The sequence below is a fragment of the Rhinopithecus roxellana genome, chromosome 1 (assembly GCF_007565055.1).
Source record: "Rhinopithecus roxellana isolate Shanxi Qingling chromosome 1, ASM756505v1, whole genome shotgun sequence".
NCBI classification, from domain to species: domain Eukaryota; kingdom Metazoa; phylum Chordata; class Mammalia; order Primates; family Cercopithecidae; genus Rhinopithecus; species Rhinopithecus roxellana.
The window spans coordinates 44,629,596-44,655,014 of NC_044549.1; the positions used below are offsets into that span (position 1 = coordinate 44,629,596).

The window sequence follows — 25,419 nt, forward strand, 5'->3', positions numbered from 1 at the left end:
CCAGGAGCTCGGGCAAGAGTGAGTGACCAGGAAGTGGGGGCTCTGAGGCTGCCCTCAGTCCCTGCCCCTGCCTCTGCCTGGTGAAGCTGGGCGAGTACTCACTTTCAGTTCCTAGCACAGGAGGAAGAGAGCTCTTGGGCCTCCGGGATTTCATCTCTGGGGCCTTGGTGTTCTCACTGGCTGGAGCATCTGGAACGAAACAGGTAACAACAACCGTTAGTCAGCAGCTGCTGAGGAACTGAGCAGAGGGGGCCTCTCGGTCAAAATCCCACCTCGACCAAACTCCTCCCCCAACTCTGAGGGCCCTTTGTGCCTCCTGGACAGAATAGCGCCTGCATCCAGGCAACCTCCTTCACCCTCCATGAGAGCACCAAAGAAGGGCCGTCCACTGCCCTGGGCCTGATTAATCCGGTGGAGACAGCACGATCACCTTGGCAAGATGAGCGCACAGGCTGCCCTGGGAGCTTGGGATGATCCCCCAGGAATGCCACTGCTGGCAGAGTCAGGGCAGAGTCACCCCTTGCTCACCCCCCCGGCTTTCTCCTCCATCAGGCCTTGTGTCCCTCCTTCTAGACATCCTGGGTCTCCAAAAGGCTGTCTCTCCAATACGGGGAGGAGGGGACAGGGTCCCTGCTCTTGGGCTCATGGACTAGAGCTGGCACACAGCTTCTGATTTCTCCGACTGTCTTCTGTAGACCAAACTTTGCAGTGACAAACCAAACAGAGGCCTCTGAGCAGGCAGCCAGCACGCCTCCCACCTCTGAGACAGGGTCTAGGCCCCACTGTGGGGCCTCTGCTAGCCCTCCCCCAACAGGCCCAGTGAAGCTGGGCACAGCTGCCTGCTGGGCGGACCTAAAGATGCTGGGCGGTGCCTGCCCTCAGGCTCTGCTCCATACTCCCTCTGCCAGAGGAAACCCTCCCTCATGGAAGGCAAGCAGGGAAACATCACTTGGCTGGGCTGGGCTGGGCTGGGTGGGAAGGCCCTCACCGGCCCCCAGGACACTGTGGGGAAACCACCCGGGAACTGGGATAAGGAGGAGCTGGTTGAGTGGCTATCACTGGGCCCCAGCACGTTCACTGGCCTTCCTTTCCCCACAAGAAGCGCTCTTTGGGGACGGCACTGAGAGACAGTCTCCCCCTTGGAGCCCTCTCCCTGGGCGTTCTTTTCCTGCTCCTGAGGAGAGGAAGCTCAGTGGGGGCAGGGGGTGGGTGGGGGGACTTTCCAGCGGAGGCTTCACCACATTCCTGAGGCTTGGCTGGGGAGGAAGAGCCCTCTCACGTCCGCCTCCAGGACTAGCAGTCAGGGCTGATCTTGCCTAGACTGGGCTCCTGGGGCCTGAGGGGTGGGCGCAGGGAGCAGAACTGGGGGCTGGGGACATCCTCCTCCCAGCAAATGGACTCTGAGCTGCCTCTGGATGCATTTCTCCTTCTGGGAGGCATTTAGGCCCCTCGCCTTCCCCAGAACATAGATCTGCCCGCATGAGTCCCTCCGCTCATCATCACCCCACAGGCTTCCTTCCCAGCCTAGTGCCTGCCTCCTCTCTGTTTCGGGCAATCCAGGGAGGAGGCTGTGTGCGGGTGTCGCAGGCTCATGGCAGCTCAGAAGCAGACAGGCCTCCAGGGGCTGTGGGGGCAATCCCCCACCAAAGACAGCAGAAAGCCCTGCATGTACCATTAGGGGCTTTAAGTAGGACTTCTTAGCAGTACATGACAGGGTGTGGGGTGGGGGGATCAGACAGCCAAAGCAACCCTTTCAAGTAGCCCTTGACACCAAAACCCTTCCTCGCCTCCACTCCCCACTGCAAGCCAAACTCCCGCCATCTCCCATACCGGCAAAAGAGCCCCAGATGGCACATCGGGGTCCCTGCTATCTGGAGTGGACACTCTCAAGCTACTCAGAAGGCTGCCTGTAACCCAGCACGCCAATTCCATGGGGACACAGAGAAGCAGAAAGCCGTAGGGCAGGGATGATTTCATTTTCTTACACTGGACATTTCCCCCCAAGGATCACGGTCATTCTCAGCTACAGAAAAATCCTCTGGACATAGTTATTTGTCAGCCTCGGTGGATCTCAGCCTCAGCTGTGTGTTAGAAGCCCCTGTGCCAGGGTATCTCACCTCACAGGTCCTGGTTTCATTGGTCTGGGTTGGGGTCTGGGCGTGGTATGACCCAGAAACTCCATGGATGACTGATACTTAGCCAACAGAAAACTCCTCGTCTCTCCTCAAGCACAGGGAGTGCACAGGGAGTGGCTCCAGGACTATTCCAAGAAGCAGAAAAACCTGGCAGTGCTTCCCCTTGATATCTGGGGATGAGGGTGCCATAAACCAGGGGCATGGAGTCAGTCTAAGCTTCCCTTGTCTGGGGCTCTCCCTTCTTCCCTTCCTTGAAGACCAGCATTTCTAACCGTCGCCGATGACAATGTAAAGAAAGGTGTACCCAGTAATTGTTTTGTTTTTTGGCCCCTTTTTTTTGAAATGGAGTCTCACTCTGTCGCTCAGGCTGGAGTGCAGTGGCATGATCTCGGCTCACTGCAACCTCTGCCTTCCAGGTTCAAGTGATTCTCGTGCCTCAGCCTCCTGAGTAGCTGGGATTACAGGCGTGCACTAGCACGCCTGGCTAATTTTTCGTATTTTCAGTAGAGATGGGGTTTCACCATGTTGGCCAGGCTGGTCCTGAACTCCTGGCCTCAGGTGATCTGCCTGCCCCGGCCTCCCAAAGTGCTGGGATTACTGGCATGAGCAACCGCACCTGGCCCTTCTTAAGGAAGAGGAGTACAGGGCAGAGTATGTATGCAGTTCTGCACTCCTTGGCTTCAGCACTCATTCTCCTGGTGAGTCTTGCAGCATAGAGGAGGGAGAAGAAGGATCGGGTTTGCTTTTTTAACTGATGAGTAAGCTGAGGCACAAGAAAGCAAAGGATAAGAGGCCCAGTTTTCCTGGGTTCCTGAAAGAAGGGCAGCAGGGACTGAGACTCCTTCTGTCCTCATGCGGTTGTGTTGGGCTTTACTTCCAAGCATCACCACAGTAGAGACCAAGAGAGAACAGCTCTAGCTTTGGCTTTGTCATCAGCAATCTTGGGAACTTGGAGAAATAATTTAAACTGTCCCATGTCTCTGTTTCCACGTCTGTACAAGGGAATCACTTATTTTCTCTACCTCATGGTGTTCCAAAGCCCAAAGGAGAGAACACATGCAACAGTGTTTTGGAAAGCAGGAAATGATCGTTTATCAGCTGGGTGCGGTAGCTCACGCCTGTAGTCCCAAGACTTTCGGAGGCCAAGGCAGGTGGATCACTTGGACCCAGAAGTTCAAGACCAGCCTGGGCAACATGATGAAACCCCATCTCTATAAAAATTACAAAAATTAGCCGGGCACTGTGGCATGTGCTTGTAGTCCCAGCTGCTTGGGAGGCTGAGGTAGGAGGATCACCTGAGCCCACAGAGCTTGAGGCTGCAGTGATCATGCCACTGCACTCCAGTATGGATAATAGAGTAAGACCCTGTCTCCAAAAAATGAAAAAAAAAAAAAAAAAAGAAAGAAAATGATCACTTACCTATGAATTAGTTCCCCTTGATAGCCAGATTCCCTTACCTCCTTCTGAGTCAGCTTTAAAATTTTCCACCTTCAGAAAGCCCTCCCTGCCCTGCCCCATCTGCCTCTGCCTCCGTCCTCGGCTCTAGGGTGCTGGGGTTTCACTGGACGTGTCAGTACACTACCCTGTAATGTGCTTTGAGTCTTATTTTCAGAAGTTCCTGCAGCACTTTATCTTTCCATCTGGCCATGAAGAAAGGGGCTCAAGTCCCCCTTTCAAACTAGGCACACCCCAGACTCGGAGCCTCAGGAGGTGACCGCACTCCACCTAAAGTGTCAGCATGGTGGAGCTGTGCATGCACCACGGGGCCCTGCCAGGGATGCAGAGCCAGCAGACCTCCATGCGAACTGCAGCAAGGAGTGGGCTGGAAGGGCCATGTGCCTAATCAAAACCAGCTTTGTGCTCACATGACTGCCCAGGGGATAAAAATAATAGTAATATAAGTTTAAGAGCAGCTTGTAATTTCTATTTTAATCATTTTGTGATGAAATTAAACTCCATTGCTAGATCTAGGCCCCTAAGGCTGAAGTCCTTTGCTTGTGTCCCCAAAGAAGTGTGGGGAAGGAAGATGGAGGTGTGGGGAAGTGGGGGGCCTCTACATGGAGAGGAAAACTTGTCCTTCTATGGACAATGCCTCACCCCTTCCACTCCTGGGCTCTGGACTCAAGCTCTCTGGGCAGCATTTTTTTTTTGTTTGTTTCCCTCAAGAGGTTGGCTCCCTGAACTCTGACCCCATGCAGGGGGCATGAGGTCTTGGGAAGCTTCTTGGAGGGGTCCAGCTTCTAGGGGCCCCCAGTGGGGCAGGGCAGAGGGGCTGGGCTTCAGCTTCTCCCTGGGTTGGCTCATCCCTCCTTGCTGGCCTCTCTCCCTGACTGGGTGCAAGCAGTGTGCTAGCATATGAAGGAAGAGAGATCAGGATGCTTGCGCTTCTTTCTGGCTCTGCTGCTTAGGAGCTGTGAGTCCCTGGGCAAGTTCCTGAACTTTTCTGAGTCTGAGCTTCCTCACAAGGAAAACGGAAATAACATCACCTCAATAGAAGAGTGAGGGAGGTGTGACCAAGTCAGAAGGTGATGGCTGACATTTACTGGGTACTGACTCCATGTATGCACGGTGCTAAGTGCTTTGTGTTGATTTATACCATCAGATCAGGTTGAACTATACCATTCACCAGTATTGAAGTGTTTTTGACCTACAAAAACAGCAATTATATTTAGTTCCACATAATACCTGTTAGTTGTCTGTGATGATTTAAAGAATAAATGTGGGCCAGGCGCGGTAGCTCATGCCTGTAATCCCAGCACTTTGGGAAGCTGAGGCGGGTGGATCACCTGAGGTCAGGAGTTCGAGATCAGCCTGGCCAACATGATGAAACCCCTTCTCTACTAAAAATACAAAAATTAGCAGGGCATGGTGGCGGATGCCTGTAATCTCAGCTACTTGGGAGGCTGAGGCAGCAGAATGGCTTGAATCCAGGAGATGGAGGTTGCAGTGAGCCGAGATTGCACTATTGCACTCCAGCCTGGGCAAAAAGAGCAAAACTCTGTCTCAAAAAAAAAAAAAAAAAGAATAAATGTGAGGGTGGCAGCAGACTTAGTAATATGGCAGGGCCGAGGTCAGCAAAGGAGGGGTGGGTCAAAATCAGCTAAGCAATAATCAGAAGTGCCCAGGGGCCAAGGTAACAGTGGACCACAGTGGTTAGGAAACGAGGCTTGGATTTAACTTCCCACTCCGCTACTTAGGGTGACCTTGAACAGGTGACTCAGTCTCTGTATGCCTGGGATGAGGCTGTTGTTACTATCACTCCCCTGAAGCCCTCCTGCAAGGTCACCAATGACCTCAATGTTGCCAAACCCAATAGCCAGTGCCCAGGCTCATGTTTATTTGGCAGCAGCACCTGACACATTCATCTTCCTTCCTTCCTTCCTTCCTTCCTTCCTTCCTTCCTTCCTTCCTTCCTTCCTCCCTCCCTCCCTCCCTCCCTCCCTTCTCTTCCTCCCTTCCTCCCTCCCTCCCTCCCTCCCTCCCTTCCTTCCTTCCTTCCCTTCTCTTTTTGTTCAGACAGGGTCTCCCTCTGTCCCCCAGGCTGGAGTGCAGTGGTTCAATGTTGGCTTACTGTAGCCTCAACCTCCCATGCTCAAGCTTCCTCCTGGCTCAGCCTCCTGAGTAGCTGGGACTACAGGCATGCCCCACAGCATCCAGCCAACTTTTGTATTTTTTGTAGAGACAGGGTTTCACAATGTAGCCCAGGCTGGTATTGAACTCCTGGCTCAAGCAATTCACCTGCCTCTCAAAATGTTGGTATTATAGGCGTGAGCCACCACACCCAGCCTGGAACATTAATCTTGATCATTCCTTCCTTTTTGAAGTTCTTATCATTTGGTTTCTAGGACACCCCCATCTCCTGGGTTTCTTCCCATATCACTGGAGTACTTCCTTCTTAGTCTTCTTCGCAGGCCCCTGTCCTGCCCCTGCCTCTCTCTCTCTCCCTCTTCTTATCTTCACCTCTGTACTCTCCAGGGACCTCATTCAACCCCAGGGCAGTGAATGGCCTCTGTGTATGGATGGCTCCCCATATCCTGCCTCCAACCTTGACCTCCCCCTCAACTTCAGGTTCATCTAAACACCTGCCTATATGACAGGACTGCTTAAGAGGTCAAATGGGCATCTTAAACTTCACATGCACTAAACTCTTGATCGTGCCCTCCCCCCACCCCACCATTGATCTTCACTCCCCCCATGAAAACTAAGACTCATCTTTGACTTCTCTCTCTCTCTCTCTCTCTCTCTCTCTCTCTCTCTCTCTCTCTCTCTCCATACCCAGCTCATCAGCAGTTCCTATCAGCTCTACAGCCAAAGAGGTTATGAATCTGATCACTTCCCGCCCCTGTTGTGGCAACCCCGGATTGTGCTCCCTGCTTTCCCTCTGACTCATCCTAGGTCTGGTCATCACATGGACATGAGTGATCCTTCATAAATGTCCAGTGTTGGCCCATCACACTTAGAATAAAATCTCATTTTTTTTGGACATAGCCAACACTGCCTGGATCTGGTCCATGGTCCTCCTCAACCTCACTTCCCACCATCCTGCCCCTTGCTCATGGCTCCACCACCCTGGCCTCCTGCCTCATCCTGAAATGCCTCAAGCACAGTGTCCTCAGCTCAGGGCTATGCTCTCGTTGTCACCTTGTCCCTCTTCCTTCCCTGGCTTCCTTCAGTCTCTGTTCAAATGTTCCTTCCTCAGAGGGGCCTCAGGGACCACCCCCTCCAAAAATGGTACTCCCTTCCCCATTACCTTGCTTTGCTTTCTCCATAGCTGGTGACATTACCTGAGGATATGACACAGCTGTTCACCTGCATTACTGCCTCTCTCCCACTAGAAAAGTCCCAAGAGCTGGAACTTCTCCTACTTCATTTACTGTTTTAAAACCAGCTCCTACGGCAGTGCCTGGCACAGAGTGGGCACTCAGATATTTGTTGAATGACTGAGTGATGGCATGAGTACCCACTGGAGTGTCCCTCCCTATCACAATCATGCATGACCCTCTGTAGTCACAAAGCCCTGGTCTCACTGGTACCAAAAGCTGGGTGCCCTAGCCAGGGTGGCTGGGGACAGGAGGCCTGAGTTGAGAATGACTAGATGAGCCAGTGAGGGGCTAAGGTGCTTTTTGGCTCCTCTCATGGGATTCTGGCCTAGGAAGGATTTAGTTTCCTCACTGCTCATCTGGGTTGGAATGAGAGTAAAGGGGTTTCTGAGTCAAAAACTCAGAATGTGCAGAAGGACCTCCCCACAGGGAGGGCTGTTACTCAGGAAGGTCTGGATCACTCTGGGAGTGGGCCCTGCCATGGTAATTCACTGTCCAGGGAGGCTGCACCAGGCTGTGGAAAGGGGCAGGTTTCTGAGCCAGACACCGAGTCCTGCCAGGATATTTCATGTTGTAATTCACCGTGCAGGGTGGAGCCCCAACACTGGATCTACGCCTACTGTCTGTGGGGCCCGGAAGGCAGCTGACCCTTGGCAAGCCTTGGTTTGCTCACTGAGAGAGACACCCTGCTCAACTGTTGCACAGACTGAAAATGCAAAGTGCACAAGAGTCTCTGGCCAGGGCAGGCATTGAAGGTCAGCTTGTTCTCCTCCCGGATGAGTTTTCGGGCAAGTCCACCTTTACTCTAGGTTTTAGCTCCCTTCTATGTGGCACAAGTTAACCCTTGTCTTTTGCTGAGTTCAGAAGGAAGGGTGATATGACTATAATCAAGAAAGTACATAAACACCCCTTTTCTTAGGAAAAAGACCCAAACACATGACTAAAATAGCCAGCTGTGCTGTGTTATAAAGGTGACATCCCTTATCTTTAAGATATGAGGGTATCAGTAGTGTCGGTAATGTGGACTGGCCAATGAGCCCCATTTGCCTCATTTTTATGAGATTTTGAAAGATATGTTGGCCTCAGATGTATGGTCTCGATGGTGTTTGGCACAGGATGAGTGAGTGATAGCGACTTTCAGGGGCCAGGCCAGCCCTGCTGCGTGGCTGAGGAAGCCAGTCTGAAGTCAGCACCAGCTGTAGTCCCATCGCCTAGTGGAGATGGACCTCATTGCCCCATAAGAGGGATGAAGGCCTAGTTCTATACAGAGGTCGGGTGGGCAGTTGCAGCTGGAGACACACTGGAAGAGCCCACACAATGGCCGGGCTTGAAAATTCAGTCACTGTTGCTCCTTAGGGCAAGTAGTTCTTCAATGTATTCTGATTCATGACTCCTTTTAAGAATTCGACTAAAAACTACGGACCCCTCTCTTCAGAAAGATGCTCCAACCCACATAATGCAACATTTTGCCTGTAATTTCAGGGGATGCACAAACCCATTGGGATCCCCAAGTCAAGTATGATGACTTGGGGAACAGGGAGAGCTGAGGGGATGAGGGGACAGAATGAGGGCAGGAGACCTAGCCTAGCCAGTGGGGTGGAGCACCAGACGATAGAAAGGCGACAGGGGAGCCGTCAAGGCGACCACAGTCCTTTACCACTTTCCTAGAGAGGCTCTTGATGGAAAAATAAAGCTAAATGTGGGCGAACGCCCACCTTGCATACAGGACACTAATGTATCTGCAAGTATAGCAACAGGGAAAGAACAGCAGGGGGAAGAGGCTGGCCTTATCCTTTCTGTCAACAAAACCAAACCCAATGGACTGAGAGTCGGTCCTGTTATCTCAGCTGGGCTCCCTCTTTTCACTTTTCTAGCTCTTCTTCCAAGACCTAGCTCCCAATTTGCAGCTGGAGGCCAAACTCTGCATTTGAAGGAATTAGGGATAAATCATGATGGTCATCAAGATTAGCAGAGCGGACAAGGGAATCTGCCAGCAGACTCTGGGCAAACAAAGCCCTTTAAGTTGCAGAATGAATTTCCCAAACCTTAAAAAAAAAAAAAAAAAGAATCCCCAAGTGTATTCAGTAGGGGAAAAGGAAATTTCATCTTGAAAACAGATCTGGAAAAGGTGCTGACATTTTATCGATAAGGAGAATGAATTGCTCTCCTGCCTTCAGGTAGCCATGCAAATACGACCTAAAGAGGTTTCAAAAGCCGATAACCTCCTTCACTAGCTCAGGAAATTCCTTCACTAGTTGAGTCCCAAATGAGCAGAGGGGTATTAGAAGTGGGCTTTCAAGGATCAAGTTTCCAGAAACGCTATACTTTACTAATGCAGCACCTGTACAGAAAGAAGCAGGACTGTGATCCGAGTGGGTGACAGCCTGGGTGAGGACAGACTTCCACACAGGAGTCATCAGCCACAGCATCCCCTGTGCAGAACTTCAAAACATGTGTCCCATGCCCCCTCTGAATTGACCATAAACTTGGACCCATCGAGTCTGCTTCCTTAGACTCAGAGTCCCTCTAGCACATATACGCACAATCTCCAAGGAAAAGTACACAATATTAGATGAGTTCAGCTTACCTTTCGGCTACTAACAATTAATTCGTGCTGCCATTGTGTTTTTACAAAAAAGACGTTCTTTTCCACCTCTCTCCTATTCATCATGTTCCATAGAGCTCAGCTTTGTGATCAGGAAACCGATTGTAAAGTCCAGAATGAGGACATGGGCTCTACATGGTGTGGAATGGCAGTGAGACACACTAGGACTTCAGAACTTAACTGATCACACCCAGAAGGGAGAAGAATAAGCAAGCTGGGCTTCAAGATGCCTTATTTGGACACTAGTTTTTGATGTGTCTCTGATGGTTATTAATCAGACATTTCAAGGGCAAGAAACTATGTCCCCAAAACTACTTTTTGAAACATTTCCAGGTAAGTGCCAAATACAAAGAAATGACACTGGGTTGTGGGTCTTGGGATGAGGTTCTGGTCCCGGCTCGGCTCTGCCCTAAATGTGCCAGGGAACACCCTCCCCCTCCATTGCATTTCCTCATCTAAATCATCACGAGGTTCGTCCTACTTCTCAGGCTCCAATTCTACACTCCTCAGGAAGGAGAGAAAAAAGAGTCACGAATGCACTTCTGGCATTTCCCTAGGACAAAGCCCAGTTCCTTGCAGCTTGGCACTGCCTCTTCCTAACACGGAAACTCCACTAAGACCTGGCAGGCCTGCTGTCTCCCCAACGTGTCCTCCCACCTCCCTCTGCAGTATTTTATTATTATTATTATTATTATTATTATTATTACTGTTTTGTTTTGGCAGAGGCTGCCTGTCCTCTCCATCCAGAGACTAAGCCCCAACTCACCTCCTCTAGGAAGTCTCCCACATGGGCCCCGCTCTGCTCCCTCCTCCTCACGGCTGACCCTGCTGGGTCCGTCCTGCCAGCTCGGACACTTGTTTGTTGTGTGGCTTTTGTAAAATACTCTGTAGTCATTTTCCTGTGGGTGTGTCTTTTCTACTGCCCGGTGCCCCAGCTTCCCAGCTCAGAAGGTTCTGGGTGTGGGGGTCAGGACTGGGAGGGGGACAGGATGGCCAGGGGAGGGGTGAAGAAAGAGGCCATGTAGGTGATCAAGTAGAGCTGCCACTTTCCTTCCTGTCTGTTTTTCTCTTGGCAAACGATAGGTTGACATCCAAAATGAATGCCTTTAGGCAGGGAGGGTAGTGTTGGGGGCAGTTTTGTCTCACAGGCAAGGTATGGTAGGGAAGGGAGGGGCTGAGAAATGGAACCCCCGTGTATGGGTGGTGGTGATGGGTGGGCATGACCTACCGTCCACGGTGACTTGGCAGGAGCACTCAGCCTGGCCAGCATCATTCTTGGCTACACACTTGTACAAGCCTCTGTCCTCAGGCAGTGCCTTCTCGATGGAGACGGAACAGAGTGAGCCTGGGGAGGAAGAATTGTTGAGTGAACCAGGTGTGGTCGTAGTACCTGCCCTGGCATCTGGAGCACAGCAGGTGAGTGTCACTCACACGGGCAGCCTCTGGGAGCCCAGAAGCCAGAGGCCTTGTGGGAACCAATCCCCTACTCCTCACCAAAGCCAGGGCACTTTCTGCTTATAACCCATGTCCAAAATAACTGATCCCTAAATCCGTTCCTTCCTGATACCTCCTCCCCTACTCCAAAGAGTCCTCTTGTGGGGACATAATAGAAAGCTGCAAAAGAAGGGAAAGAAATAGCCTCTGCCTTTGGAGACCATCCAATACAACAGAAGGAGATGCACACAGGCCCTGCCCCCTGGACGTCACCAAGAGAGAAAAGGAGTCTGACACAGGCTTACAGACCTGTTAGGAACAGTGACAGGTGAGGGGGTCCCACTCTGTTTACAACAGTGATGCTGTGACTGCATTCTGGAAAAGGGAGCTATGAGTAAAGAAGTGGGTGGAGGAGGCTAGGAGCACTTGTCCAGGAGGGGCACTGGCCTGTGGGAAGATTTGTTGGGAGGTGGTGACTACAGCCAGGGCCCCAGGAGCTGACTTTTTAGGGTGTCTGAGCTGGAGAACCACGGCCAATGAAGGGCGCTGGGCCTGCAGAGGGGCCCTCTGGGGCTGCCTCCCTTCAGAGTTGGGTCTTCTGGTTGCTCCAGAGAGAAGTGGGGATGGCCTTCCTTCTCCATGGACTCTCCCCTGGGCCTGCCTTCACTCCCAGCACCATCTTCTGGCCTGGTTTGGGGAAGGAGGTGTCAGCTAGGCACACACAGAAATCTGGGGTCTGGTCCTGGCCCCTGCCAGCTCTCTCATCCCAGGGCTGGTTACTTCTCCTCTGTGTGCCCCCTTGCGGAGGTTCCCCAGGGTGTGGAAAGAGGCTTGCTGGGCCAGGCATAAGGGCGGCAGTTCCTAGTTCTTGCTTTCAGATGCACAAGCAAGTAAATAGCACGGCATCCTGCTCAAAGCTGCCCCTGTTGTCAGGGCAGCAGCCGTCACACAGGAGGACAGAGCCAGAGCCACGTACACTCTGCCGCCTGGAGCTGCCATCTCATGTCCCACAAGCTGCTGGCATTGGGAAGGAAGAGCTGGGTGCATTCTGGGTGGACACCAACTACTGTCCCTGCCCCCATTATACAAATGCACAGACTTGACCAGCAAATACAAGGAGATTAGAAAGAGGAAAGATGACATCAGTTCTGCTCAGAAAGCCTCACTAAGGCTGGAGGAGGAAGTGACGGTGTAATATTCCACTGTACTCCTTGCCACCTGGGCAATGTTTTCACAGAGAAACCTTCATCCTATCAACTACCTGGGGCAAGAGGGCTGATCTGCACCCCACTCCCAACCTCTTACACCCTCATATAGACCCCAACCCTCGGGAAGGCTTCATTCTCTTTTCTTCCCTTTGTGGTTAGGAGACAGAATTTGTAGAAACTGTAATGGAGAGGATTTAGGCTGGAATTTTAGGAAGTCTGTCATAGGAGTAAGAATTGTGAGGCACAGGAGTGGGGAATGAGGATAACTATGTCCTGGAGAGAGAACTTTCCATTCATCTGGGTGGGCAGGAGGATGCCAAGATGACCTCTAGCCCCAACTAGAGGGGCTCAGAGGCTTAGCAGAGACCAATCTCATCTGGAAACTTTCCCTCAAGTCAGGGTGGGGCTAAGGCTTTGGGTACAGATATCCCACCCCCAACGCACATCCTGTTCAAATCCTTGATTTTCTTTTAGTTTCAGTCCCTCAGCTGCCTTGAGCCCTAAGTCAAAATGATACAAGCTGTAAAGACAGTACACAGAGAGTAGGGGGCATGTGGACCTGGCCCCCGCCTCCTCTCCCAGGTCAAGGCATGGGGCAGGCAGCTTTTCCAACCTGCCCAGAGCCTGGACCCCTAGCCATGTGCATGGGCTTGGGGAGGACCCCCTGGTAGGCTTGCAGGCTTGGCTACCCCAGATGAAGAATCTGGTATTTCCTGTGGGACAGTTCATTCTTGACCTCCAGAAGAAAAGCTGTTTCCCAGAGGTTTTTTTTGAGAAGCCTCAGCCTGGTGGGGAATTTTGAGAGGGAGATGAGGGGGATGGGAAAGGTCAGCACTACTGCAGAGCTCTGCCTGGGAGAGCCCCTCATGGCTGTTGTGGAGTAAGTGCTCCTGGGTCTGAAGCTCTCCCAGCTCTCTCCTTTTCTGAGTTGACGGCAGAGGGGAGCAACGGGATGTGGATGGAGGGAGGGAGTTTCCTGGAGGTTCTGCTATAGGACTGCCTCAGTCAGCCTACCCAGCCCACCTGGCAAGCCCAGACAGTACGACTCATCTCCAGGTCACCCCTGCAGGCATGGTGTCCTCCTTGTTCCCCCTAATCACCCAGGCCTAGGTGGACCTCTTCTGTGCTCCCAACTCTGAGCTCATCCATGTCAAAGCACGGCTCACAAGGCCATTGCCGACTTGCATGCCTGTCTCCCACACCAGCTCTCGGAGGGGAGTGACCCTGTCTATCACCAGTGTTTTTCCCGAGCCTGGAATGCAGTCACAGTAAAACATATTTGTCATTCTGAGAAGGATGAAGGGGTGTTTCTGTAGCAGGTGATCTGGTAGGAGCTATGTAAGAAAAGATCACAAACAGTCAAATAGAACTTACTACTGAAAAAGATAATATATGGTTTCTGAAAAAAGAAAATTCAGAGTTCTTCAAGTAGATTATGCGCACAACAAAGGGGGCTAGAATAATGCCTTGCTCGTAGTAGATGCTGCATAAATCAGTTTTTCGTAGGATGAACTTACATGGGTTTTTAAAAAGCCTTTGCAAAATTCTACCCTGAAGGCAATTACAAATGAATTACCTATTCACAACAGCAACGAAAATGAATCCTCATTGTTAGACTGGGACAAGTGTTTCGCCAGGAGGAGGAGCCTGGCCCAGAGACAGGAAACAAAGCATAAAGATAAAGCCCTTCTCAGGCCACCACAGAGCTCCCCTCAGCTCAGGGGGCCATCGGCCTCCCACCCCTCAGCACAGGCATGTCCCAGAAGGGCTGGGGAAAGACTTGGGGGCAGAGGGCAGGCCCAGCTGGTGGTAACTGTGAACCCCATCAGCCCTACAGCTCTAGGGGTGCAGGAAGAGGAAGGATACCTCCACATGTCTGTGTCCTGCCACAAATCAACTAGGGGTCAACTCCAGCCCACGCCATCAGACCTCTTCTGCTCTCCTCAGCATGAAAGGGGGTGAACTAAATGGGGTGATGTAATCCTGTTTGGGGGGGTCTGTAAGCTATAAGCCCTATCTAAGCTACAGACATCAGAGAAGTCCCCTGAAACCTAAAAACAGCATGTCCACTAGCAGTCAGTGCAAGCAGATACACAGGTTGATGGGGAGGGGACAGTGCAAGAGTCTCTTGTGGCCAAAGGTGGGTGACAACAGGAAGGCATCCTGGAGGAAGTGAATCTTGTTTGTAGCAGAGCTGACAGGATGGGGATCAGTGCAGCGGAGCAAAAAGGGCTCTAAGTCAGGAAGCCAGGGGCAGGGCAGGTGCTGAGCTGAGCGTGAAGGACGCAGGACGGGAGGCCAGTGGAACCATTCCTTCACCTTCCCCTATAAACCTCCTCCAACCACCGGCTTCCTTATTCCCACTGACACCACCACTGAGACCCCAGCCACTCAGACACCCACACTTAATGGTCTTCCATTCCTTCATCTTCTTCACCTACCCCCACCCCCATTCTGCCCTTCCAAGCCAGGCAACAGGTGCCATTACTTCTATCCTTCCTTCTTGAACTGGTCACTCCCTGTCTGTAGTTGTGGCTACTATGCTAGTCTAGGCTTCACTGTCTTCCTCCCGACCACTTCAGTAGGCTCTATATTTGTCTTTTGGGCACAGAGTCCACCAAAACCCCTAAACTGAGCTTCGTGTACAGTGCTCCTCATTTCAAAATCTCGCATGACTCCCTACTGCCTTTAGACTGGAATTCCTTGGCAGGATATAGGATGAAACTGGGGCCATGTCGTCCTCTCCAGCCCAGAACAAGCTGTTAGCAGGATGCCTCTGCTGCTGTGGGCCACTCTCTCCCCTCCCCCCGAAGCCCATCCCCTCTGGCCTGCCTTCAGGGCTTAGATCAAAGTCCAGCACTCAGCTCCCTCTCTTCCCACTTCCAGCAGCTCCTCCCGACACACTCATAGCACTTGTCAGCACTTGGCTCTAACAATTTTATCACTATGAGTGTGTCTTCTCTTTCCAGATCTATTGAGAAAAGACCCACTCCACCTCTCAGAATGCCCTACTCCCTGTGGAGGGACCTGCTCAAGTGGTGACCCATAGACAAAGCCTTAAGATAAGCTTTCCCCTTAACAAAACACCGGGCTCTTGAAGTCTTGGTGAGTGAAGGGACAGAGGGTGGGGCTGATTTTTTGAGACAACGCACTCTCCTGTATTGAAGCCAGACAGGCCCATTTCAAGGTCTGCCTCCACCGCTGCAGGGAAAATACCAGAAACCTGGCAAGGCTGGGGGCACCATCAGTGTTTCCACCTTTGGACAACTGTTAACAAAATCGAGGAGTAAGTAGTCATTCGTGTTTTCTGTTGATAGACAAATTCTCAGCTGCCACCAGTGTCCTGACAAAATAATAGGAATTAACTAAGAGGTCATATAGCACAGTGGTCTAGGCATGGGAACTCAGCCACCTGAGTTCAAACAGTTTGAACTGAGTTCAAATCCCAGCTCCGTTACCCCCAGCACCTTGCACTGGGCAAGGTACATAACTTCCCTGTTAGGTGGACAGTACAGTCATAGTTGGGAGGATTCAATGGGTGAAAAGTGTAAGAGGCCTAAGATAGTGTCTAGCACGTAGTGTTCAACAGATGTCAGCTATTCTTTAAACACAATTTTAAAATATTTAGAAGATGTCTTACAGTTTGATTTGGGGCTCTCTCTGGAATCCCTTCCCACCTCTCCTGGTCTCTCTCCTCTCTGTGTGCAGCCTTCCTTGGATCATTTCTTCTGCTGCTGCTCTGGATCTGAATTGTTCCCTCTGGGACGGTTTCCATGGGAAGGGAGGCTGGAGTGGCCAGGATCTCTAGGGTGTTTACCACTCAGGCCCCAGCAGGGAAAACATACTGCAGGCACTCAGGGCGCAAGAAGACAGTGGCTAATGGCTCAGAAGGGTTTCTGAGACCAGGCCTGGGGTCTGCCTTACGTCGCTTAGTTGAGTGAATTGTTTGTAAGTGGCTGTTGATGACTCTGGGTTTAAACCCCATGCAAGCTGGAGAGCAGCTGCCCCCAGCCGACTTAACCTCAGTTTCCCTGAGTCTGGAGCAGCCACAGACCTCCCAACGCCAAGGCTGCTGAGACCCTGAAGCCCACGGGCAATGCCAAGCCTGATGAGAACCTGAAACTCGCTAGCAAAGACGAACTCAAGAAATACGTTAAGAATGATGTGAACTGCAAGAGAGGCCATACAGGGACCACAGATAATGAAAAAAGATCAGACAGCCAGGCGACAGCCCCAACCTTGTCCTGAGGATGGTGGATGCCACCCTGCATCCTGCCCGGAGAGATCACCATAGGGCGACCTGGGAAATGCTCCCAGTCAGGGTTTCCAATCAGTTTTACCAAGGACTTTCCAAGTGGGAGAGCCCTACAAGGGCAGCAGGACAGGCTGTGGTGTCCACTCCTCTGGACGTCTCATCCCAGCTCAATGATCCCCCATGCCTCAGGGGAGGGGGGCTGAGCCAGCAGAAGTGGGGGATGGAGGAGATGACTTCTGGAGGACCCTGCCAATCTGAGAACGTCCACATGGAAAAGTTACTGCATTAACACATTAGCAGAAAATAACACAACTTTTCTCTCTGCCAGCCAGTGTCCCCTTCACTCCTTCAGCACTGAGATTCAGCATGCTCAGCTGCTCCAGGTGTGCTGTGCCAGATGTAGAGGGAAGACAGACTCTTACTGGGAGCTGAGAGGGATTCTGTGATCTTTGAATGCTCCATTCTGCTTGTGAGGGGAAGGCAGGCAGCATTAGAAGGTGAGGGAGGGAGTGGGGAGGGTGCTGCCAGAGGACAGGGAGGGGAGCAGCCCGTGGGGAGAGCACTGTGACACCTCAGCTGACTCAGATTTGACAGGACCTGTCCACACCAGCCTCTTCTGTGGCTGCCCTGTGCCCCTCAAGGGTGAAATGTCACTTCCTGGGAGCTTCTTTGTACCCTTCCCTGGCCGGAGCCACCAGCATCAACTCAGGCAGGACTCTGTTCTGTGCTGGCAACCTGTCCCTCCGCTGGCTGCCAGAATGGGGTGTGGAGGTCGGCTGGCCTTGGAGCTCCCACCCAGACTTGAGATTTACAAAAGTACTTCAAACCAAATTGAAGGTCCAGAGAAAATACTCCTGTGTCACCCCCATCTCTTCTCCAAGTATAAACTGGCCCCTCTGAAAACTCCAGACCCCAAAAGTCCACACAGATGGAAGGATTTGGGGCCCCCCTCCTCTCCCCACCACCCAAGAATGTGAAATACCAGCAAACAAAAGTCTCGTCCAAATTAGGAAGCGAGCAGCTCTGTCTGCCCGTGAGTGTGTGCTGTAGGGGCTGTTTTGGGATTTGGGCTTTCCCGACAGATCCCTTCAAACCCACAATGCTATCAAGACTGAAGTTATTCTTGACCCCAACTCAGAGCTCCGTGCCACCTGGTCACTGCACACTCTTCCCCAAACCTAAGACGCTGCTCTAAACAGCTCTTTACTCAGAGCTTCTCGCTGGCTCCAGCCTCCGTGTTCCCCACCTCCAAGCCTGTGAACAGAGCCCTGTCCATGCTGGAGCTGGGAATCAACTCAGGCTCAGGTCTCCTCCGGGGAGCCACAGGTGGCAGTGCCATGAGAGGGCTCTGCCAGACGGGCGCCGAGATGTGGGCATGTGCCACAAGGACCAGCATCCCAGCCCTTAGCCCCAGCCTTGGTGCATGTACCCAAGGTCCCTGAGCGGGGACCTATCCTTGAGTGAGCAGGAAATGGGTGCAGCCCTCCTACCCAGGCTATGGGCTGCTGACAGGGGTCAGCAAGACCAAGGCTCCATGAGCCAGCAGTGGCCCTGGTACAGAGGCCCCTTCTTCCCCAACCCCCACGCTCATTTACCTTCCTGGGAGAGGACGATGAACTTGGTGGTCTTGAGGGTCTTTCCATTCAGCGTCCAGGTGATGGTGGCTGGGGGGTCAGAAGACACCTGGCACTGGAGCAGCAGCTTCTCGCCCTCTGCCACACGAACATCTTGCAGCTTCTCCTTGAAGACTGGGGCTGTCCCCTGGCTCTCTGATCTTTTTTCATTATCTGTGGTCCCTGCATGGCCTCTCTTGCAATTCACATCATTCTTAATGTCTTTCTTGAGTTCTTCTTTGCTAGCAGATTTCAGGGTCTCAGCAGGTTTGGCATTGCCCATGGGCTTTAGGGTCTCAGCAGGCTTGGTGTTGCCCATGGGCTTCAGGGTCTCAGCAGGCTTGGCGTTGCCCATGGGTTTCAAGGGCCCTGAAGGTTGTGCATTACTCAGGGGCTTGGAACTTTCTACGGCCTTGGCATTCAGGGTCTCAGCACCGCTGCTACCATTCTCTGCTGGTAATTTCTTCTTGCCACCCAGCACTGAGCGAAAATCTGGGGTGGCAGGTTTTGGCGGTGGCACCTTCTCAGGCACGGGGGTCTTGGGAGTCCCCTTCTTGGCTAGGACAGAGCGGAAATCGACCTGCTGGGGGCTGTGCACCTTCCTCTCTTCCTCGGACACAGTCTTTGGCTTCACTTGCCGCTGCAGGTTGGCACGGAAATCCATCTGCTCGGCTGGGATCTCCTTCAGGTCGTCTTCCGAGAGGGTCTTGGTACTCACCTTCTTCCCCAGGAGGTCTCGGAAGTCCAGCTGCTCCACCTCCTGCTGGCGGATCGCCTCCTCGGTGTGCTGCCTCGTCTCCACGCGCCTCTTCAGCACCCCTCGGACGTCCTCGCCGTCTTCCTCCTCTGGCCAACCCTGCCCTCTTGCTGGCCAGCCAGGCCTCAGGGTCCCATAGCGGTCACTACCACCACCATCAGCACCAACTCCTCCACCACAGAGGCCCTCACAGCTGGCAGGCTCCCTCCCCCTGCAACCAGTGAAGGGAGAAAGGAAAGTAGCAGGAGGAAAAGGGGCTGGGTAAGAAAGAAACGTCAGGGGAGAGCAAATCCCTGAGGGTGGGAGGGTAGAGGGGAGCGGGAGGGGAGGGGGGAGGCCGGCCAGGCTGTGTTTATAGATGGGAACATTGGTGAGAGGCGCTCGCTTGCTTAGTTGGTTTATTACATCGGTAATGACTTCAGTAGCCTTATAAGGGTGTGTGCAAAAAAAAAAAAAAAAAAAAAAAATCACTCCCTCCTTCCCCTGCTCTCCCTCCCTCATTCGTCTTCCAGGCTCTCCCTTCTGGCTTTGGCAGCCTCAACTGCAGGACACAAACAATCTAGGGCTGCTGGGCTGGGGCTGCCGGGGCCTGGAGGAAGGTGGGGATGGGGGCATGGCCTGGTGAGGCAGCTCTTGGGGGCACTCACCGTGGAAGGGCTCTGGCAGGGCTGTTCTGTAGCATCAGTGACACCTGGCAACTGCATTCGCCAACTCGGTTCCTGAGGAATTCCAAAGATCAATAAAGATCAAGAGGCCCTCTGGGCAATGGGCTGTTCAGTGTGGACTTGATCACAGGCTGCTGGCCACCGGGGAAGATGGAAGTCAACGGCTTGGCTGTGACATTCACCCCAGCCTTAGATTTAGGGCAGGACCCTCTCACTCTGTGGTCACCCTTTATTTTCTCAGCTCTTATTTAAAAAGAAGAAGAAAAACAGAATCTCTGGATGACAGCTAAGGCAGGCATCCAGAAGTAGGAATACTTTTCTGTAAGTATATAATATAATCATTCAATCAATCAGTCACTCACTCAACCAATAAAAGGGGAAGGAGAAAGGCTAACCCTGCTGGGGACTGTGATAGAGCAGCTGGGTCTAGACAGATAGGCCCTGGTAGTGGGCCTGCCCAGTGCCCTTGACTCTGACTCCATGATCCCTTAACACAGAGGTAGTTCCTTTCCCTCTCCTTCCCAGGAATGGAAGCACCCTCCACCCCCACTCACTGATAATGCTCTCAGATCAGAACTTTTTGTGTTAAAAACCCAACAAGTGTTTTCCTACATGAGTGGCCTTTTCTCTTCTTCCTTCAGGTGGGGAGGGCTCTGGATTCTTCGTGTCCATAAACCTGGTCAGTCTCCCGCTGGTGCACAGAGTCTCAGGCCCTCTGCTCAGGGGAGGGTCTGTACCCTGCGTGGCTGCAGTGCAGTGTATTTGCAGCAGATTGTCCCTCCAACCCCATAAGGCTGCCACCTGCTGGCATTTCTGAGCTTTGACCAGCCAAGAAGGTTCTGCTCAGGCTAGGGGAAGGGGTGGGGGCAGGTCTGTGAGCCAGAGATGACTAGTGATGGTTATAACAATTGCATTTCATACAGCACCCTCCAGCTTTCATGACACCCACACACAGTTCTTTCTTGATATCCACAGCATGCCAGAGAGGTATAGAGTACTGCCATGCCCAATTTAAAGACAAGGAAAGGGGGCTCTGGGGTGGGATCCTCAGGGTCTCTGACAACAGTGCTCCCACTCATGCCCCTGGATGTCGCCGTCTCACTAGCACTCAGACCCAATAGCAGATGTGCCAAGCTCTGTGACAGATTCTTTACATGAGCCATCTCATTTAATCTCAGAACAGTTCTGTGAGATTAGAATCAGCACTGTTTCTATAAGGTAAGAAAAATGAGGCTTATAAAGGTAAAGTAGTCCAGGCACAGTGGTTCACACCTGTAATCCCAGCACTTTGGGAGGCTGAAGTGGGAGGACTGCTTGAGCTCGCAAGTTTGACACCAGCTTGGGCAACATAGCAAGACCTCACTTCTATTAAAAAATAATCATACTAAAGGTCAGGGTTAAGTAATTTGCCTAAACTCACAGAGCTTGCTAGTGGAGGCAGGGGTTAGGAACTGTGACCCTATGATGTTTGCACCCCACCCTACTCTGCTTATCAGTACAAATCTGGTCTGGGACATGTGTGTGTCCATGCGCATATGTAGATATCAGTCATACACATGATGCACACATATACTGGTCTAGCTGGTGGGCACCTGCACCTGGAGGTCCATGTTTGGGAATATGTGCACATATGAGTTACATCCACCCGGACAGGCATCTGAGCATGCGTTCTTGTACATTATGCTGGTGTGTGTGGGTCTCCACCTCACTCTGCCTGGCCTCCCTCCCAGTGGAGGGATACTGGCAGCCCATGGCCTGGCCCAGGATTCTCAGGGGCTCTGGGGTGCTGCTCACCGTTGGGTGCTGGCACCCATTTGAAGCAAGGAGAAGCCAATCGTTGCTATCCTCCAGCCCTCCTCTCGCCTGCTGGGCTCCTCTCCTTTGTCCATTTCCCCAGTGCCCTCGTGCTGTCCCAGGCAGTGCTGGTGCAGATACCTTCCTGGCTGCCTTAGCTCTTTCACTTCTCTCTCCTCCCTGGCCATGCATCCCATAGCCTCCCAGCCACCCTCCTCAACGCTCAGGCTCTCAGAGGGCACAGACTCAAGGGCAGGGAGTCTCATGTCTAGAGAATTTTGAGTTCAGGGTGTTCCTTTGCTCAACAAACAGTGGTTAGAAACCTCATGGGTATCAGGCCCTGGGAAGACTAAGAGGTTCTCAGCACTCAGTGCCCCGAGTTCTCAACACTCAAAAAGGCTTATGGGCTTTGGGTGAGCTTGTAGAATAACCATGTGAAGTCACCCTGCTTCTGCCAGGCTGCTGGCCAGTGTCAGGCCACTCTTTTCCTATTTTTAAGCGCAGCCTTGTGGGTGCTTGGGTTGACATGGAGTAGGAAGGTGAGATGTCCGAGGGCTGTGTCTGCCTGGCAGTCCTTTCAGCATCTCCTCAGCAGAGCTTCTCCTGTCACCAGTAGAACACTGCCCAGATGTAAACATCAGGAGCAGACGCTGCCCAGATGGCTGCTTTACCCCAGCTGGACTCCTCTGAGGCTTTGGCAGTGGCCAGCCCTGTGCCCCAAGCTGGAGTAAGCCGACTCTCCCCATGGGGGAAGCAGGTAAGGGCTTCTGTCACTTTCCATGACCTGTGTTCAAGCTGGGGAGCACAGACTCAGATAAGGCTCTCAAGGGCTCCTGCCCAGTCCAGCCCCAGGCCTTGCCCTGTGGCACCCAGCAGGCTAAGGGGTCAGAGGAAGGTGGAGGACTTGGGATACCAAGGCTGACCCATTAGGTGGAACATCCAGTGGTGGGGTGATCTGGTGGTAACCATTCCTACAGCCATACACTTACATCTCTGCTGGGCCTTAAAGACAAACCGTGGGTTCATTTGCAGCCTACAAAGTTCATAGTGGCCTCCTGTGTGGGACCCACATGTCAGATCACCTAAGCTGCTGGAACAGGGTCTTGGGGCCATCTTCGACAACTGCACACACTCAGTTACAAAATCAGGGCTGGGGCTGAAGATGAGGCCCCATCCCAGGAGCTGCCACAGAGCATACAGGGCTGTCATCCTATATACTGAAACTTTCACAGACAAACAGAGTCCTTTTGCCTCTGCTAACGAAGCCCTGAATAAGAGTCCCACTCTGGTTACAAAGCCTTGGATTCTGTCCCATCCTGAATCATCTACCTCTTGGATGGGTTTTATACGGAAAAATCAGTTTAAAGAACTAATTTCGGCCAGGTGCGGTGGCTCACACCTGTAATCCCAGCACTTTGGGAGGCCGAGGCAGGCGGATCATGAGATCAGGAGATCAAGACCATCCTGGCTAACACAGTGAAACCCTGTCTCTACTAAAAATACAAAAAATTAGCCAGGCGTGGTGGCGGGCACCTGTAGTCCCAGCTACTCGGGAGGCTGAGGCAGGAGAATGGCGTGAACCCAGGAGGCGGAGCTTGCAGTGAGTCAAGATCGCACCACTGCACTCCAGCCTGGGCGACAGAGCAAGACTCCGTCTCGAAAAAAACAAAAACAAAAACTAATTTCCTGGCAAGTATCAAGTGTTTCAAGTATTCCAGCTGGAATTTTGAGCAGATGTTTTATCATTTCCCTTTTGGTTCAGTAGACAAGAGCTAGGAAGGGAAGAGAGGCAGAAAGTACCCACCCATACCTGCCTCACAAACCTAGCAGGGACAGGCAGGATCTGCCCAGCCCTCTGCCCCTGCACACTGGACCCCAGTGGCTGGCTTCCTCCTAGCCATCCATTCATTCCCCTCGAAAGACACCCTGCCCTGGGTCTAGGTCGCTGGAGGAGCGAGGTCTCTGGCAGGCCTGGCACGTACCCTCAGGAAACTCTCCACAGACTTGCTTCTTCTTAGGTGGGGACAAAGTCAAGGCCAGGGCAGTGGCCTCTGAAAGGAATGAAGAGGTTGGACTTCGGGGAAGAAAAAGAGGCAAAGGCTGCACAGGTGGAGGCTCTCGTGTGGTTTCCCAGGTCCTTCCAGTTCCCTGTGCACTTGGGAGAAACTCTCCATGCTGAGCCATAAGGAATGGAAGAGCATCTGATTTCAGTCAAAAGATGAGGGCTTGAACTTGGGCTCTGTTACTTGCCTTTGGGTGGCCACAAGCAAATCCATGACCCTGAGATCTCAGTTTCCCCTGTTATTAAATGATGATGAGGCTAGATAACTTCTGAGGCCCCTTCCAGCTGGGATAGTCTAAATTTTATGACTGTCCCCAGCTGGCCCCAGACAGTCTGCCTGCCGACCTCCTGGTGCACGCCTCCTCTCTGGCCTGGCAAACTTCCCACAGCCCTTTGCTTGGCTCTGCCCCCACCCCACCCTTTCTTGTTCGGCCTACTCAACAGCTAAGCCTTATCACATTTACCAAGACTCAACCCTCCTTTTCCATCAAAACTCCAAAACAAGCTCATCTCCTCTAGGATGTCTGGCTTGAGTAACATAAGTATTATCTCAAAGTGCTTCTCCTTCTATACAGACAAGATCATCAGCAGGTATTTTTACACATCACCAGTTTCCATTCTTTGTACCGACCTAGGGAGTAAGCGTGTACCTTCTCACCATTTTGGAGGCAGAGTAGCCTTCCTGGTAATAACTAGTTCAAGCATAAGGCAAAGGCAGTTGATGCGTTCTGAGTGGACTGCTAATAACAGTAGGGTGACCAGCAGCCCACAAGCATCCCATCAGCTGACTGCAACAGGCATGTCACTGAGCTCAGCTGAGATTAGCTTTGCCTAAATCAGCAGAACTTTATAGGAGACCCAAAGACTCTAAGAAATAATAAAACTGCTTTTTAAAAAGTAGCTATTTTTAATAGTTATTAAGTATTGGGGTGGTTTGTTGTGCAGCAAAAGATAACTGATAAGGTATAAAGCACATGGTCACAAAGGACCTAAGGGGATGGGGTACATATTGGGTTTTGCAGTAGCCTTGGCATTTAGCTCTAGAGCCTATTTGTAGCTCAGAGCTGTGAACATGATGGGCTCAGTATGGGGAGATGATAAAAGTACAGGAGAGAAAGCCCCTTGCAACGTGGTCAGGCACCCGGGCCAGGACAGGTCTAACCATCCTCAGGATGTGGTACGGCCTCCTATTTGTAGGTTAGGTGCAGACAAATGCTCTTCTTTGATCCAACCCCAGGACCCACAGAAGGCATTCTGTCTCCCTCAATCCAGGGCTGGCATAGGATTTTAAGAGACAGAGCATTTTCCAGGTAAAAGAGCATTTCTGAATCATATTCATCTAATGAATAGCTACCCAGTGTGGACTATGGGCTCACCACTCTTCTAGGCCTGGACATGTAGCAGTGTGCCTCATGGAGCTGACCTGCCCACACAACCTAGCAAGACCTTGAAAAGGAGAGAAAAAAGTAATGGGGAAAGGTAACCTTGTGGCAGTTATAAAATGTCTGCAAATTCTTCTCTCCAAGAGGTGGAACTGAATTTACCTCCCCTTGAGTATGGACTGTACTTAGTGACTCACTTCTAACAAAGTCGGAAGTGATGGTGTGTGGCTTCCAAGGGTAGGTCTTAAAAGACACTGCAAGCTCCGACCTGGGCTCCCTCTTCGATCACTAGCTCTGGGGAAGCCAGCTGCCATGCCATAAAGACACTCAAGCAGCCCCACGGAGAGGTCCACAAGGCAACGAGCTGAGTCCTCCCACCAACAGCCAGCGAGGAGCTAAGCCTCCTGCTAGCAGCCAGTGAGGAGCTAAGCCTCCTGCCACAGTCACGGGAGTGAGCCTTGGAAGCAGGTCCTCCAGTGTCAGTCAAGCCTCTGAGACTGCAGCCCCTGCCGACATCCTGACTGAAACTTCAAAATCATCCAGCTAAGCTGCTTCCAAATTCCCAGCTGGGAGATGATAAACGTTGTTTCAAGCTGCTAAGTTTCAGGGTAATTTGTTACACGACGATAGATAACAAATGCGTTCCCTCTCTCCCCCTGCTTTTCCAACTTTAGTCCATTCCTCCTTCC

General features: G+C 52.1%; 1 protein-coding gene across 6 annotated transcripts in view; it reads right to left on the minus strand.

The window, feature by feature from the left end:
* Positions 1 to 25,419, minus strand: part of MYLK (myosin light chain kinase) — a 223,453-nt gene that overhangs the window by 69,331 nt on the left and 128,703 nt on the right. For 4 of the 6 annotated variants that reach the window (XM_030942155.1, XM_030942139.1, XM_030942161.1 and 1 more), the window contains 4 exons: positions 19,475 to 19,546; positions 18,053 to 19,038; positions 10,789 to 10,905; positions 103 to 189 (listed from right to left, as the gene is read on the minus strand). In XM_030942155.1, coding sequence (XP_030798015.1) covers positions 103 to 189; positions 10,789 to 10,905; positions 18,053 to 19,038; positions 19,475 to 19,546 — 1,262 coding nt within the window. Of the gene's footprint in view, positions 1 to 102; positions 190 to 9,542; positions 9,664 to 10,326; positions 10,443 to 10,788; positions 10,906 to 18,052; positions 19,039 to 19,474; positions 19,547 to 25,419 lie in introns of those variants that run through there. The other 2 variants (XM_030942164.1, XM_030942171.1) reach the window with 2 other exon arrangements.